At 39.7% G+C, this 18135-nt stretch overlaps 2 protein-coding genes across 2 annotated transcripts in view; both read left to right on the forward strand.

Moving 5' to 3' along the window:
- mthfd1l (methylenetetrahydrofolate dehydrogenase (NADP+ dependent) 1 like) overlaps window positions 1–2667 on the forward strand; it is a 48371-nt gene extending 45704 nt beyond the window's left edge. Inside the window, exons 27-28 of the mRNA XM_082506932.1 lie at window positions 1503–1615; window positions 1800–2667. Coding sequence (XP_082363058.1) covers window positions 1503–1592 — 90 coding nt within the window. The 3' untranslated portion in view covers window positions 1593–1615; window positions 1800–2667. The remainder of the gene's footprint in view (window positions 1–1502; window positions 1616–1799) is intronic.
- Window positions 2668–7391: 4724 nt separating this feature from the next.
- The window catches only part of akap12b (A kinase (PRKA) anchor protein 12b), a 53489-nt gene continuing 42745 nt past the window's right edge, over window positions 7392–18135 (forward strand). The window contains exon 1 of the mRNA XM_082506596.1: window positions 7392–7727. Coding sequence (XP_082362722.1) covers window positions 7593–7727 — 135 coding nt within the window. The 5' untranslated portion in view covers window positions 7392–7592. The remainder of the gene's footprint in view (window positions 7728–18135) is intronic.

An 18135-nucleotide genomic window follows, 5' to 3' on the forward strand; every position in this document is an offset into this window, starting at 1 on the left:
GTTTTGTGCTTCTGCAAGTATGCAGAGCCACGTTTCCTCAGACAGGAAGCTCACTGCCCACTTCCTCCTGTTTAATTCCTACTTGTGGGTCCATAAAACTGCTCCTGGGTCAGAAGAAGGGAGGTATGCAAAGAATGTCGCTGTCTGTCTAATGAGCAAGATAATTTACTTTTGAGTCTGGACGGGATGAACCGGCTGGGTTTTGAGAGAGTAAAAGGAGTTTATGAGTCACATAGGAGTCTTTGATCCATTGAACTGTGCAAAACATGCCCTTCTCCCCCCCCCCCGACTATGTAACAGAGACCCAGACCTGACTAAATAACTTTTAATTAGTTGCTTAGATAGCTTGATGTCATCATCTCGTGAACCATGATAATGTCAAATTTCTTTTGGCAGCATTTCCAGCCTCTTATGTTTCTTTTCTTCTTCTAGAGTCAGTCTCAATGTACTTCCACGTGATGCTCTGTAACTGACACAAGCTTTCTCGTTGCACTGTAGACATGATCAGGATTAACAGGACGGTTCCTCTGTTGACTCATTGTCATTCAGAAACTTAAACACGAAGTCTTTCTGGCAGATGTGATGGATCAAAACCTTTTAATGTAAAATAATTACAAGGCCCTCTAAACATTTTTCCGTTTATGTTTTTCTATTTTTAAAACTCTAAGATATATCTCAGTTGAGCTTCTTAATGCCCAAATCAAAACTGTGATTCTCTCTGACTTCACATAGCGCTTATTAACTGTCTCGTACCTGCAGGACCTCTTTTCGTTTATATTTTGACAACAGTAAAAACAAAGCTGCCATTTTCTGCGGGCGTATTCATCACCGCTAACCTTGAGTTAAATTAAGTCTAGATTACAGTTATCGAGCTTGTGTGGAATGACCCTATTCTGTCTAATTTACACAAGTTGTGATGCTAAATGTTGGCCGATGGTGTTTTGGTGTAGAGCAGCTGTGTTGTGGTGACGGCCTTAATGTGAGGTCATTATATAGATTGTAATTTTACCTTCTTATCTGATTTTTGTGGCCACTGACAGTTTCATGAGAAGATCTGTACCAGCTGCGTGTGCTTCCTCGGATATGTCCACTCATTAAAAGCTTTCTTGAAATTCGACTAGATTAGGATAATAGTAGACAACAGACATATTCTTTTTTTTCTTTTCAAATTCTATTGTTTGTTGATGAGTTTAATGTCATCTGAGCACCTTTTTGATTTCTAGCAAACGTGGATTGTCACATAAAAAGGATTTTAAGTACATCCATTAATTCAGTAGCTTATAAATCCACCTCTAGCATTTGATTAGCAGTGTTATTATTCTCTTAATTCTGTGGTCTGATATTTCCATATATGCATTTTTTTTGGTGACTTCTCATCAAACTCTTTGTTTGATACATGATTACAGTAAATGATTGACATAATTAAAATTAAATAGATCAAAATTAGATTTATAATAGTTCAAATATGGGTTAAAGTTCTTCTCTGATGTGTTTTCCCTCAGATGAGCACAATGCCTGGCCTGCCCACACGACCCTGTTTCTACGACATTGACCTTGACCCGGTCACGGAGGAGATCACTGGGCTCTTCTGAGCATGCTCCCCAACGTTATTCTCGTGGGTATCATCTCATCTGTATCATATAAATGCTTCTGAAGAAGCTGCCATTGTTTCACTTTACATATTTCACAAGCAGCTATTGACAGTACAGTTCGTTACATCGACTGGCTGCTGGGACTTTGCTGCGTCTCCAGGCTCAGAGGCCCTGCAAACATCTTTGTTTTTGTTTTTTTGTTCCCAGGCTCCCTGCTCTGTTTTCAGGAGCATGGGCTCCATGCATTCACCATAAGGCTCATCTAAACCTGAGCCACTGGCAGGAAACAATTTCTTTCTCTTCCCAGCTGATCCGCATCAAAGCAACATGGAAGAAGAGGGAGGATTAGTGGACCATTAGACTAGCATTATGCTGCATTTGCACGTGTGTCATATGCCAAAGACCATGCCCTACAACCATATATATGTATATCATACATCCTCTACTTGTGTCAACTTTTTTCTGGGTATAGAAGAGTCCATTTTCTTGGATTTTATTTTGTTGTTTCCTTGGATGTCTAACTTCTGTTTGTTTTTCTGGAAAGAAAATCAAATGTCTTAATACAGTGTTGTTGTTTTGTACCTAAATGCAGTGAGTGGGCAAAGTTGTCAATTAAGATGCTGGTGTACGCACAAAACGCCCTCATGTGACTTTGAGTTTCCTAATCTGTTAAGTGGTGCTGAATGTTAAAGGTGCTTTACATACACTGAGAAACACTACAAATGTCAATTATGTTCATAATTTCTAAGCAGTTTTTTCTTTAAGTATTAGTAAATTATTTTGTTTTGTGGTTTGACAAGAATATCTGTGCTTCTGTCATGTTATATATGTTGTTTGGAGGTATTTCAGACAATACCAACCAACCAGATTCTGGAGCTTCTTTAAGTGTTACCTTCAGAAAAGATAAAGTCAGCTCATTTTCACTTTTTTTCCATAGAGTGTAAAACAAACAGAGGTAGTACTCTCTGAAAACATCTGGTACAATCCTGAAAGCTGCTGTATGTCAAACATTTCATTTGTCAAAGATCAAAAGTGCCTTATAGCAGTAATAATAAACCTTTTCTTCACTCCAAAACTGTGTATTTCTGTTTTTACGTCAAGCATCAGACATGAGCTCTTTTCTTGCTGTTGTCTCGCGATTCTTTTTGAGATGCCGCGATACAATCGTGCCTCCTTTCACAGATGAAACCTTTAAGATTTTCTGTGCTTTTTTTTCATTTCTTCGCATGCGTTTTGGAACGGTGTCTGAAAACAGATGATCCCCCTCACCCCCCAGCAGCACCCCAGGGTGCAACATCTGTCATTATGAGGTGTTTGGGTTTTCAGCATGAAGCCAAGTGTGCATGTGTGCACATGTGTCATAGCTGGCATTCCACACTTTCAAAGTCTCCGTGATATTCTGCGTGTTCACCCGGCAGTATCTGGCACTGGGAATCTTATACAATAGCTCCCCAACAGCAGATTTAGTGTGTGTATGTGTGTGTGAGAGAGAGAGAGAGACAGAGACTGAACCCTCTTGTTTTGATCTGATGACAGATTTAAAGATGTGTTGATAAGTTGTACACTTTGGCATTGCACTGTAATGCGCTGACAGATCCCTGTTTTGTTCGGTTAGAGTTGTTTACATTGAGTTTTTGACTCCATCTGCGAAATTGTTTAGGCTCTCATCTTTTAGCACTTGTGGACAGATTTAATAGATTTTCCAATTTCAGTACCAAGGACAGTGTCCTGTTGAATGTTTCATGTGAGAGGAATTCCAAGAGTTTCTGGAAAATTGGTCCAAATAGTTGAAGCTGAATGATCCTGGTCCCCAAACATCCAATTCACTCTCAGTTGTTTCAGTACTTTTATACTAAAAAAGTGCTACATTAACTGGGTCCTCCATTGAAAGTTATCCAATTAGTTTAGATTCTAGCTGCTCCGCAGTCCTGGGTCTATATGCTATCGTATTCTAGAGCCATCCGGTCTGCAGAAAACTATAAAGTGGCAAGTATCTGCTTTGTGCCTTTAACGTACCCTTACGTTACTGTTTCATAGAGCTCTGAGCATGACATATCTAGTAATGCTTTCAGTGTAATGAGAACATGCTTCCTTTTTCCTCTTTCATGTGACACCAGCATTACATTACTGCTCATTTATTGTGTGGACATACCCTCTGTCTTGCTGTCTCAGTTGGTGTTCATGAGTTTGTTCGAGATTTTACAAGATTGTCAGCTCTGCTTTACATCTGAGTGTTATTGTAATACTGTGTTCAGTTACTCTTCTTGAAATCTCCACATTCATCTTTTCACTGTGGCCCACTAGCTCTATCTTTTCTCCCCGAAACTTTTCTTTGGCTTGTCTATGTGGACAGTAAATGGCAACGTAGACTGGCTTCACTGTGGACAGAGTTTCATGGCAAGCTTGAGCCTTAGTGGTTCCACACTCAAAAAAATCTGTTGTTGGATGAACACAATTTAATCATGGCACCTTTTTCCACGCGATTTAACCAAGTACAATTACCTATTTTTGACCATGTCAAACCAACACATTTGGCATTTGGTGGTTTAATGTAACCAGATTACGTTGGATCAACGTAGTATACTTACATTGACTTGAAGTAATTTGTTGAAGTATGTAAAGTGAAATTTGTTTTAATTCATTCTACACAAGTGAAAAACTTTAGGAAAACACAATGAAATCTTGTTGTTTGAACAACTACTTTGTTAATCAAGGCTGGTAGTCTTGCTTAATGAACCAATATGGGGGTTGATGATTTCATAGAGACAAACAACCATTTGCACTTACATTCATGGGTAATTTAGAATCACCAGTTAACCTAACTCTAATTACACACTGCAAACCAGCCAGATTGTGGATTTGAACCCAGTCCCTTCTTGCTGTGAGGCAACAGCACTATATAGCCATCACACCACCAGGCTTAACAAAAGTAAGAAAGCTATGATTACAAGGCTTGATGCAGAATTTTCTGTACGTTTTTTGTCCTTGACAGGTTAAACCACAATAAATAGCGATACCATACACGTGGTGTGTGTGTGTAGCTGTCTGCCTCTTAAAACTCCAGCGATTTTTCCTGCAATTTGACATCTAATGTGATCTTGTGAATTTTGTGAGTCCAGGTAACTAACCACTCTTTACTAGATTGTATCATGTCATCTCAACAAGAACAAATTAAGTTGCTGAATTTCGTGCAGATGCTACATGATTTAATTACTTTCACCATAGAAACATGAAATTATTTAGTTCAAATTACAAGTTTGAATCTTGTACATGTATCAGCCACACAAATTCATTTTTTTGAGTGCATGATTGTTTCTGATCATCCTAACCAGTTTCCGATTAATCTTCCCAAAGTCCCGACCTAAACCCTACTGCAAACTTGTTGGCTATGATTTCCTGGCGTGGTCCCTGCTTTTAAGTAATCAAATCAATGAACTCTACCAATTATGCCAGGAAGAGTGGGCAAATATCCAAGCAGAATTATGCCAGGAGCTTGATGATGGCTACCAAAACTGGACTGATCGAGGTGCACCTTGCTAAGGGACATTAAACATCACTTTGGCTGCATCAGAACAATGATGTTACCATTGTTTATTAGATTCAGACATTTTGCCTTATCTTCTAGACATACATTTAAATCAAATCTTTCTGGAAGTCTCAAATAAATCCTAGTCAAAGCCAGGTTACAAAGCCAAAAGGGTTTTAAAAATTCAAAGATGGAAGTCTCCATGACACAAAGCTATTTTTACTGGAGAAAAAATGAAAGATTTATAAAGCAGCGTGAGTGGTCATAAAGATCAGTGTATGTTGCTTTAAATGAGTCCCCCTTATATTACCAGTAAGTAGCAGATGATCTCCAGTCCCTATCAGTTCATGTTGCTGTTATTGTTTCATAGTTGTATAATGTGTCCTGTGTGTTTTACTGTTTGACTGGTTATATCCTGTTATCTCTGAGTGTTTCTCTGTGTAAAGTCTTAATTTGTGTTGTTGCACTACATGCTTGGGTTTGTGTTTTGGTTTAGCTGTCGGGACCCTAAGTTTAGGCGTGTGTGAACTTGGCTTTAAATGCTTGGACTGTAATTTGTGTGTTCAAAAATTCCAAACAAAATGACACATTGGCTCAACCTACAATTACAATTACCTACAAACCAGTTCTGTAAACCAGAGCAACTGTACACAGACTTCATCAGAACAATGAATCACAGCAAAATGTAAACAAGATTAAAAATTAGGATCTAAAGAGATGTCAGACAGAGAGATTACATCATGGAGCGAATTCAGCTGGAATAACAGAGAAACTGTTTGTTGTGTTGCAAGTGTTATGAAGGTTGTGTTAGTGTTTTTACACGAAGCACAAGAAAGATTGTTCTCTCTGCAACACAAAATGAGTTTTCTTCCTGTTAAAAGGGAGTTTTTCCTTCCCACTGTTGCCAAAGCACTTCCTCATGGGGAGGGGGATTAAAATGCATGATCCAAGATAAGGTGGATGTCAAAGTAAAGCCAGGAGAACCTTTTTAAACAGGAGGAGAAGTCTTACCCTACCCCTGTCATCCTCTTCTCTAACTTTGTCTCCAAACTGATCAACCTGAGCTGTCTCTCTCATGGACTTGTAATTCTGTCCATCCTGCATCTTCAGCTCTGCCCAGCATGTCTAACTACTATTTTGCTGCCGTCACTCTGACACAAATCACCCTGCCACTCATCGTCACTTGTTTGTGGGTTCTTCTGCATTCAGTTTTGCATTAAATATCTGAAAAGCATACTCTGTTTAGGTTAAGATCAAGTGACTGACGTGGCCATTTCTCATTTCTTTGTGAGAAAGTCTCAGGTTGCTTTTGCAGTGAGCTTTGGGTCATTATCCATTTGGACTGTAAAATGCTGTATGACTAATTTTGTAGCATTTGTCTGAATCTGAGCAGAGAGTGTAACTCTGTACACTTCACAGTTCATCCTGCTATTTCTGTCATCAAAAAAACACTAGTGAGCCAGTTCCTCTGCAGCCATACATTTACTTTCCTTCACCATGTATGACCGATCACAAGCTGTCCTCTTTCCCTCTCTATACTTGTCTCTTCCTATCATTCTGGTGCAAGAATAAAGATCAGTGTATGTTGCTTTAAAGCACATCTATCTATCTATCTATCTATCTATCTATCTATCTATCTATCTATCTATCTATCTATCTATCTATCTATCTATCTATCTATCTATCTATCTATCTATCTATCTATCTATCTATCTATCTATCTATCTATATGGCAAAGTCAAATCGTGTTCTAGAGTGTAACCAGTGGTTTGCACCTCTTAACCACCTTTTGTTATCTTCTTTTCTCATGTTAGATATTCCAGTGAAAAGATACTAAATGCAAGTTCAAAATTCTGAATGAACCGCATCTTTGATTAAATTTGTCATGACAACAAGGGAAGAGGTCTTAGCTGCACCTCTGAAAATCGGGCTCTATGCATAAAAATGTCTTTAATTCCTAAAAAAAATGAATGCATTTTTGTTGTTAAACCACTTGAATTATAAGTCTGCACTTATGATGTTTGCCACTTCTGCTCAAACTTGTCGGATTTCTGCCCTCGTGTCATTGCTGTGTTTTTAAAATTGCTCAAATTTAATTTACAGGAACAGAACAAAACTAACGGATTAATGCGGCGTGTGAATAAAAGGCCCTTTATCCTTTTAATTACTTGCCCTCCTCTTCCCTCGTTTGTTTATCCTCCATCAGCACCGGCTCTGCTCCTGCAAGGCGTGCCGCTGCACACCGGAGCCCCCCATGTGATACTGACGGGAGATGCAGGAGGTGTGGGCGTCCTGAAAGAGTTTGCCAGTCCCGACGCTTCATCACTCCAGATCCAGGCCACCCCGCGGCAGAGCTGCATCGTACATCGGACGCTTTGGATATTTGCTCCCTAAACACAGTAGTTCTGCTCTGGCTGCGTTTATTGCGGAGGCTTTTTTAGACCGTAAGTAGCCAAAGACGAAAAGAGTTGGCCATGGGAGCACAGAACTCAGCGCAGCAGGACGGGAAGAGCCAGGAGGATGCCTCAGCCTCAGCTTCAGCCTCCGCCGGGGATCTCAGCGCAGAAGTGAAGGCGCACCAGGAGGGAGACAGCGTCCTGGACAGCAAGGTACAGCCGACACTTGCGCCTTTTTAGCTCTGTCACAGTAAACAAGACCCCCCCACCCCCAGCCCTGCACGGTGAGCAGAGACAGACCCGGTTGCGGGGGGCTGTATCTGCGTCTGCTTCCAGCTGTAAAAGCTGTCGTTTTGTGCATTTATTGTGAGTTTACCTACATGTTTGCAAACATACCTGTCGCCCCCCATCCCGCCTCCCCAGCCTCAAATCATGTGCTTCGCTGTGTGCATGAGTAATGTGCTGCAGCGCACCAGCTCCATGTGCGCCTGACGCTGTTTTTGCTGAGTAATGGCTCGAGTCTGCAGTCCCGCAGTAATAAAACGCCAGCAGCAGCTCAGCTTGGTCCAGGTTTACAGCCACACAGGCCATCGTTTAGTCCCGGATAACGAGCATAGTTTTCTTTATAGAATAGGAACTGATTGATTTGACTGTTTTCGGCCAGCTTTTACCGGGAGAAATGACGGATGTGATTCTCACAGGGACCGATGATTGCATAATTAATGTTCCTTTACAGCAAAAATTGTCAAAAGTTATTTTTATACTTCATCATAAACTATTAATCCCAATGTTCTTTGTAATTCCCACATCTTTTTAAAGATGGCAGAAAAACGTAAAAAACAAACAAACAAACAAACCCCCAAACAATTAAAACTAAGAAAATGAAATGTGTTAATAAACAGAAATCTGATAGATACTCAGATTTTCATTCCATAATTTTAAAACTACATGCATTACAGTTCAAGAGGTTTTTGGTGATGTTGTTAGTTCAATGTCAATGTTGATGTTAGAGCACTGAAGAAGCACCTGTTTTTATTTTATCTTTGCAAGACAGGAAATAGTTAAAATGCCTGTTATAATGTCTCAAAGCCCAAGGTGCCACCACTTTAACAGTCTTAGACACAAAGATGAAAACATTCAGTTTTTATCTAGCACCAAATCCTCTCAGAGGAAATCAGAGAAGGTTTGGCATTTGTGCTTGAGAAATGATTGATGCGGGAAAATAAACAGGCCCACTGATCAGCTAATTATTTAAACCTTTCCCTTCAAATCAAATCCAATCAAATCAAGCACTTTGATCTCGTGACTCAGCTGTTAGGAGTAAACAGCATTAAAGTGCTTTACATTTCCCATATGCCAGGCAGTTTTCTAACTCTAGTGTCACATTTAAGTCAGATGACACTTCCCGAGTCCCTCTGAAAGTGCAAGACGCTGCCTGCGCAGACAGCAGAGAATTTAAAGATAATGAATGTATTTTTATTTCTTTATTTTTTTAAACTTTTGTTTTGTTTTTTTCCACATTTGAAATTAAAATTATATAAAATATCCCTATTCCAAAAAGCTAATATGCTGTTTTCACTGCTTTAGCCCTGGACCATGCTGGGGTCCAGCTGCCACCACCTGAGGTATCCTGCAAACACTGCACTCTTACCAATGTGTCAGTTGCTCAGTATTGTGTGAATGCATATTTGGAAAGTGCCTACTAAGAACTATTTATGTCTTCACCTTCTGCTCTGTTCACGCCTCACATAACCCATCGGATTTATTGAGTGTTTTATAGATTAGAGGGCAACAGGTTACATTTCGTGGCTCATCTCAGTCTCTTTAAGGTCAGCAGAAAGGTCACATGATACTTTGGGTGGGAGGTGTTGGTGGGGGTGGTGGTGATGGGGGGGAAAGGGGCGGGGGTACATTAAGAATCTAATCCAGATTTGAATCACGGTCGTTGCTTCTTGTTTATTTCCAAAGAACGTCTGTGTGGCGGTTGGACATTTTAGCCTCGAGCCTCGAGCTCTTATCTCAGGCGTCATCATGGATTGCAGTGTTTTCACTTTTATTTCCAAGTAACTGTGGGGACTTTGTCATATGCAATATTTCAAACGTCCCGGGGTGTTTTAGGTACATCTTTTATTCTCTGTGATTTCAACCGTGACAGGTTGGAACAGTTTGTGATTCCCAGTCTACGTCTCTGCCACTGACAGTAAATTTCCAGTCATGCTGTTTTGCTGTTTCTACATCAGTAATTACCAGCTAGTATCAAATATTAGTTATTTGTGGAAAAATATGAGAATTTGTAGGACAGACCTTTATTTCTAATTGGAGCAGAGTCACGGATCTTTAAGAAGACTTTTTCCCCCCTCGAAAAAAAGTGAAATTTACTAACTTTTCCTCTCAGCTGGAGCGATCTGACTTTGCACGCTGTCGCAAGCATGAGCCTCTAGTCATGGGTAAATGGATGTTTTCTTCTCTAGTGGTTTGTTTAGTATGTGTGGTTCAGTAAAAGGGAAAATACCACCTGCATGGAAACAACACTGAAAACAAGGTTTGCGTGTTCTCGAGTAAGAGTCACCACTCGCAGAGAAGATGTTGCTGCTGATTCTTTTCAACGCCACTTCCACTGAAAAGAAAACCCATCACATGTCTAAAATGAGAAAAGGAAACATTTTGAGAAAAGTATCAGTTCATTCAATTTCTTCATTCGTTCTTTTGCCAAGAGTTTGTTGGGGAGACCTGGGTGTAGGATGGGTATCGAAAACCGGTTCATGTTGAGAACCGGTTCCCACTGTTTCAATTCCTTGGAATTGTTTGCCATTTTTGCAAACGATTCCCTTATCAATTCCAGTCGCCCCGAATGACGTCAACACGTCATGGCTGATTGGGACCATCATTTACCTGGCAGGAAACATGGCGCCTAAGCGGCTCAAACGCTCAAAAGTTTGATTATACTTTACGAGAACGGATGACAACTTGCAATACTTACAAAGTAGATATTTCATTTAAGGGAGGAAACACTACGAATATGCAAAAGCTCACAAAACACGCGATGACCTTAAATGAATGTCATGTTTTTAATTCCGCTCCGGATTCGTGAATCTCAACCCAGCAGCAGCGGTAACGTTTGCACGTCCTCTCCCGTTAATGCGGCAGGTATTATGTTAGCGCGATCTGCCTTATTACAAAACCTGCCATTACTGTGCATTTAGGTGACCATGATGAGAGAGACAGACAGAGTCTGGCTGGCTCAGATGCTGGCAGTTCTCGCTGCAGTCTACCGGTCACGTCTCCTTTCAGGCCATGATAGACGAATGTCACCGAGCAGTGACTAAGTTTGTGGTAAAAGGCTTGCACAGCAGATGCTCCGATTTTCGGTAAGTGAATGTGTTTAATTGTAGGCAGGGACATTACTGGATATTCTTGTGTAATTGTTACAGAATAATTTATGTTATACTTTGTTATTGCTACAGAAGAATATTTATGTTATTATTTTACATTTACATTTTTTTTCCTGGGGACCCTGTGACACCCCATTGAAGAGCCGTAGGCTGGATCTCTTAAGATCTCACTGTTGGGTTTGTAAGGCCATGTTACTCCTAAATTTCTATCTTGTTCAAAGAGAAGATATAAAACAAAGTTCTGAGCTAATCGACCTTAGTGTTCTCCTTTTTTAAAAATAAGAATCGATAAGAGAATCGATAAAGAATCGAATTGTTAAACAGAATCGAAAATAAGATAAGATAGAACTTTATTAATCCCTCGGGTGGGTTCCTCTGGGAAATTCGATTTCCAAAAAAGCACAGCACCGACAGAAGTTACAGAGTTACAGAATATTATATATACACACACACACACACACACACACACACACACACACACACACACACACACACACACACACACACATATATAAATACAGAGACAATATAAATAAAATATACGAAGGGGATAAATAGAATAAATAGGAATAAAAAATAAAAATACAAGTGAATTGCACATTTCAAGTATTGAGGTCTATTGCACTGTTGACTGTTTACAAAAGTATTGCACAAAAGGTATTGCACAGTGAGGTGAAGAGGCACTACAGCTTAGTTGTTCCCCCCTCCTTTGTCCTCCTGTTTCCCCTCCCTCTCCCCTCCAGAGAGGAGTGGGGATCAGAATCGTGAAAATCTTATCAATACCCATCCCTACCTGGGTGGGAGCATATGTTGCTTTAAATCCTTTGTATGCCTTTCAGTACTGATGGTGCCTTTCCAGATGTGCAAGCTGCCCATTCTATAGGCACTACCACACCCCCATATCATCAGAGATTTAAGCTTTTGAGTGCTGATGACACGCTCTTTAATGTGTAGAAGATGTTGCTGTGTTCACGTTTTCCTAAAAGAATTTCACATTTCGATTTGTCTGAGCACAGAACAGCCTAAATGAACTGAAGCCATCTTTCTGTGATATTATATACCATAGATGATGAGATGATCAAAGTCTTCACAATTGTTGAACCTCTGCCAATCTTCAACTCTGAGAAGCTCAGCCTCTACAAGATGCTCTTTTGTTATGTCCATTCATTTTGCTCACCTGTTGCCAAATTAACCCGTTTTTTCTCAAAATAGTTCATTTTCTCAGTTTAAACCTTTGACATGTTTTCTGGTTTCTGTTGTTTTCTTCATTCCCTGATCTGTTACTTTTTTAATAATGTCTTTAAAAAAACTCCTCAAACTAAAACCTTCCTAAAGTTTTTTTTTTTTTTTTTAAATGAATCACTTGTTTGTCCAGCAAATAAAAATCTCAACAACGGGCACACATAATCTAATTAAAAGAAGCCAGAAGCTAGAGCTTTGGCTGTGTTTTGTATGAAAGTGAGATTTTAAAGACTAAACAAATACTTCCACGTCAGTTAAACTGACAGGTATTTGACCTCTAGTCAGGACTTCAGACGTTTTCTTGCTGTTTTCCTTTTAAACCTGTGTGTCGTCCAGCACAGAGGAGAACCATGACCTTGTCTGTGGCTCCCAAGTATTTTATACTTGAACCAAAAGAAAGGAGTCGCTGGAAAACTGCTGTTTTCTCTGTAAGTGATACACGTCTATCTAAGATGAAAACAGATATTTTAAATCCATTTATTCAGAACAAACATCAGAGTTAGACAAAGCATGTAATCTTTAAGGGTCTATTTTCACGTACATTTGTATAATATGTTGTATTTTAGGGCGAGAGCGGGAAGCGTGTGTGTGCTTTGTTGGTTGTAGCGGTTGGAGCCTTCGTGCTTGATACGCAGTCAATAAATATCCTCCTGACTCCACAGAGGAATGTTAGAAATGTCTCCCTCTCCACCAGCGCCACGGCCCGCCTTGCTCATACCTCTCTGTCTCCTCGACCTCACCAGTGGTATCAAAACGATCACATTACGCTTGTAATTTAAGTAGGTGTTTCCGAGACTTTTTTCTTTTTAACGCAAAAATGTTTTTCTTTAACCCAGCTCTGCTGGCTTTGCTGCTGTTTACATGACATACTCTGTGAACTTAGAGGCTCAAAATAAGAAAATAAACAAGTTTGGCCAACACAAATGAAAAAAATAGTTAAAATGAAGAATCAAAGAATTTAGATTTCACAGTACTACAACTCCTTCTTCTTGTCTCTCTATAATGCTTTTATACATAATATAGCTAGAATGTAGTCTATAGATATAGAATCTGCTGCACTGGATTCTGTTCGGAGCACAACATGTAACCTCCTCTTGTGAAAAACTCCTAAAATATTAAGCCTGAATTTTTAAGAATAAAGATATAAAACCTTGCAAAATTTGGGAATACTTGCTACCTGATGGTCAGTGCATACATTTATGATTAATACATAGAAGCAAATTGTTTAAAGCAAAGGTCTTCTTAGCTCTCTGATTATTTAATATTGATTAGAGTGATTCAGCAATGCCTGGAAAAGTTTCCAGGGGTCATCACCTGGGTCGGGATGGTCATGAGCATCAGATCTTTGCAGGGAAGGATTTCTACAGAGAAAGACCCCTGCAAAATACTCATGGAAAAAAGTAATAATGTTTGCAAAAGTATGAAAAGAAATATAAGTTATGAAATATTAGCATAGCTGAAGTTTAATGTGATGGTACTGTGAGGATTATTCCTAATCGCTATTCTGCAGCTCTGATCTGAAAAGCTATCGAGCTATCGAGCGTGCTGCCATTTAACTTAACTGTGTGATTGTAAGCACCCTGATAGTGGCTGAGGTAACATGTGACCATGATGTGACACCTTTGGGTTTTTGAGGTGTGAGGCACTGTGAAAAACTAAGTGCATCCTTACTGCCTCTGTAGAAATTAAGAGGATAAGTAAAATCCAGGTGCTGATTATCGAATACATGTGTGAGCACCTGCAAAAAAGCAGGATTTCTGGAAATTTGCTGGTCTGGACTAATCAGTTGTGTGTTAACATAATGACATTAGCTTCTCAGGAGCGGATGTCCAAGCAGATCCATCTCAAATTCAGACTGTGCAATACTCAGAGAAACTGCAAAATAAACCCCGTAAGGCTGGGCCAATATTTTAGGCTTGTTTTGAAGAGACAGTACCTGGACACCTCGCACTCACTGAGCTGACCATGTACCAACGTGTCCCAGAGTCCAAATGTGAAGCCGTCTGTCTGACAACAAAACGTTTAGCCGTGCAAAAGGAAAATGATGCCAAGCACAAAAGAATGACTCCAAAAGAAAAGACTCATGACATTGCAATCGCCCAGACAAAGTAAAGACTGCAAACTGATTGAAATGCTGTGGTGGGACCTCAAGAGAGCTGCCAACAAACCTCAATGAACTGAAGTAATGTTGTAAAGAAGTGTGAACCAAAATTCCTCCACTACAGTGTGAGATCCTGATAAAGTCATACAGAAAATGATTCTACAAGCTACTAAACCATACTGACTGTAAGGTGATGATCAGTGGCACTGTAGGCCTCCTCCGTTTAGTGGTGGCTGTTACAGTCTGATGTAGGTTTATTTTACTCCTCTTGGAGTGAAATGATATCTTTTACAGATTAAATCTTTATCATGTATTCCCGAGCTGAACATTCACAAGTATTTGTTAGGCACTTTTCACGGGCACCTTCCATTCAGAGCTCCTGCTTACATGGAAAGTTAATTATGGCACTGTGACCTTCATTTTAGGTTAATGTACAGCCTGACAGTGGTGTCTGCAGAAGACAGTGTTTCCTTGTTATGAGTGTATATCATGGAAACAGTACGGACATTGTTCATAAGGAGAAGGTTTCAGTCTTATGATGATTTATGGGTATGGATTTTAGAGGCCTTTGGACTCGTGAAATTAATGTTGCACTGCGGGATCTCAGTTCTTTGAGCACACTGGAAGATTTCGGTGTTTGTAGGGTTGCTGCTTCAGCTTTAGGACGTTACTGGGCTTGGAGTGCAAAGGGATGCAGGGATCCTGCAGTCAGAATGTATCACAGTGCATGTGTTCTCTTTAGTTTCCTTTTTTGCAGCCCAGTTAAATTGGAGTTGGATGGGAGGTGTCTCTCAATGCAGTGTCAGAGTTGCAAAAGTAAATTCTTATTGTTTTAAGTCGCATGCACAGAGACTTTGAGATTAAACAGAGCAAGCGCACTGCAAATACCCACCTAGACACGAGGCCTAGGATGGGAGTCAGATCCTCCTCCCCTCGCAGAGGCAGCGGCAGGTGACTCCAATGATCCAACGTCATGTTATGTAATGTAATGTGCGCTGATTAAAGCTCGTACGTTCCTGTGTAATGAGCTGCGGCTGATCAGACGCTGCTCTGGCTCTGATTATCCTGTTTGGAGGGAGAGATGAGAGGGAGGCAGAAGGGGGTCAGACAGAAGATCCATTGAGGATGGGCCGGCATGGAGACAAGTGAGGAGCCCCTCTGTGCACCAGGGGAGGGGGGTGAAGAAATGCATTTTGGGTGGACAATGAGAAGAGGGGGCGAGCATGGAGCACAGGGAGAAAAAAGTTTGAGAAAGAGAGAGTTACATGGGGGGCCTGCCAGTGTGACACAAAGCCAGATGAATCAGTCAATTGTGTTCTCAGTCCTCCCTTTGGCCTGATTTTAAAAGGACACTGATGATAGAGGTTGAATGAAAATAGGCTCAGGTAAAAAGAAAGAAAGAAAGAAACGTGCTAAAGGCTGTTACTGCCATCACAGGATAATGTGAGTGAATGAACATTGATTTACTTTCCACTCTGCAGTTACAGCTACCTGCTTCATTCAGCAGTTTTATCAACTTTATATTAAGGAAGAAAACAAAGGCACACAAACATTTCAAATTTAGAAGCTTCATCGAGGCAGAAAAAGTTTCAGCACAAACAGACGTTTCACCTCCCCGCCCCGGTGATGACGCCCTTTTAAACACCTGTAACATGTAATGATTGAGATTTTAGTGAGTTAACAACCCTCAGGAACAGTTTCTAGTCCCCACTACCTGGGGATGTCCACCAGTTGGATGTTGGTTTTACTTCAGACATACTTGTTGGTTAAATTCAGATGTAAATAGACTGTGATGGACTGGCAACCTATACAGGGTGTACCCCAACTCTTTCCTAATTACAGCTGAGATACGCTCATGCAACCCTAAACAGAATCAGTGATTAATATAAACAATGCAACAATCATACAGCTTATATATGACATGTGCCTTATATGTCATATGAAGGGTTAGCAATCTACTATCTAAAGAACCATTTTGAGCAAATTTTGATTTAAAATAAAATTCTATAGAGCCATAAAACATCAGTGAGTTTTATCATAAAGGTGATGCACACCATTAAAATTATGCAAGGCATGATTTTATACCACGTTTTTGTGCATATGAGTCAAATAAAAGCCTTCTTAGTGACCTTTTTTTGTAAACACCTGTTCGTACCACAGCTTTGGAGGTTGAGCAGAATAATGAGGATGAGGCTACAGGTGATAGACACAGCTTATCCTACGGTTTATCACATTTTTACAACTGAGGAATCTGCAGAATTACAACAATGACAATGAATTAAAATATTCAAAAACAGCCATTTTTTTACTTCCACGTTAATATTTTGGTAGTTTTTGTTTGTCACAGCCACTGGGGGCTAAATGCACTAAATAGCTTCAGTGTGTTTGGTTGATTAGATATTTGTGTTAAGGAGTATACCTAATGAAGTGACTGATAAGTATTTTATATTACTTTATTATAATATAGGTGCAAGCACAATTAAACTACAACAAATAATGAACCTCCCATGGTTTTTTTTTCTAAAAGGGAAATCAAATTTAGAAAGTTTTTTTTCCTGCTCTTGTTGAGGTAAACAGGAAGTGTCTCACTTCTAATTGGTCTGTTCTAATTGCTCACACATCTCTCAGATACACTGCCAGATCCATAAAAACAGGCGTGGGTGTTTGAGGATGTGAAAAACCAGGGGTCTTTTGTTCCTCTTTACCCATCAGCACTTGGGGGAAAAAACTGCATTGAAACATTATATAATATTTTTTTTCTGTTTTTTAGTTTGTTTTTCTTTTACTGGCATCTTTTGTGTTTCCGCCTCTTTTTTCCACCTAATTATCCAATAAGCTGTTTACCCTGCATATCATTAAGCATTTACATCAAGAAATGATTCAAATGAACTGAAACAAATTCTATTAAAATGCAGTTAGTGTCTGCTTCTTCTCATAATACTGAAAACTGTATATTTTTCCCTACAAATCTGCAGTGTACGTGTATGTGAATGTGATGCAGCTAGAAGTAAAATCCACCGAAAGAAGAGAAAGAAAAGTTTTTTATTTCTTGAAAATGAGATTATTTCTTGATGTGTTCTGCAGTTGCTGACAAATAAAGATACTTTCTACGGGTTCCAACAGCAGGGAGCTCTGCATTTTTAAGCAAAAATATACACCTTCCTGCTGTAACCCTAAATGCGATTTGTATGGAAGCCCATTTCCGCTACTAAAAAACAAACAAACAAAAGTTTCCATAACAGTTAGCAGCGCTGAATCGAAATTTTTAGTTATTTTCTCGAAATTTCGACTTATTAACTTGAAATTTTGAGAAAAGTAACTTAAAATTTCGAGTTAGAGCTGCCAATCAGTAATCCACGTGAATGACATCATTTCCTTGTTACCCGGAAGCTGAAGCGCTCAGCTACAAATGCTACAGCTAAGCTACCAGCCAGTCATGAATGCACAAATTGCTGAGTATTTTCAGCGTGGCTTCACAAATGATCACATCTTTTTGTTATTAGCTGAATCACATGCCGTTACTATGAGCAAACGTACTCTCCAAAGCGCCAATTTGTTGCAGTACGGTTTTGAGTGTGCATTGCGCTATATCCTCCCAGGTAGCAAGAAAATGACATCATTCACGTAGATTACTGATTGGCAGAGCTAACTCAAAATGTCGAGTTACTTTTCTCAAAGTTAATAAGTTGAAATTTCGAGAAAAATACGGATACTTTTTTTAGTGGCGGAAATGGGCTTCCATAGATTTGTCTCTAACTGGAATCAAACCAGTGACCTTTTGTTTGCCAATAACCAGAGCAGATAACCACTACATTATGGAGCCTTCTGCAGCTGGGGATAAGCAATAGACTACTTTAGACACTGGAAGCCTTTAGCTCCTCATACT

This window comes from Aulonocara stuartgranti (assembly GCF_965226115.1).
Source record: "Aulonocara stuartgranti genome assembly, chromosome: 15".
Taxonomy (NCBI): Eukaryota; Metazoa; Chordata; class Actinopteri; order Cichliformes; family Cichlidae; genus Aulonocara; species Aulonocara stuartgranti.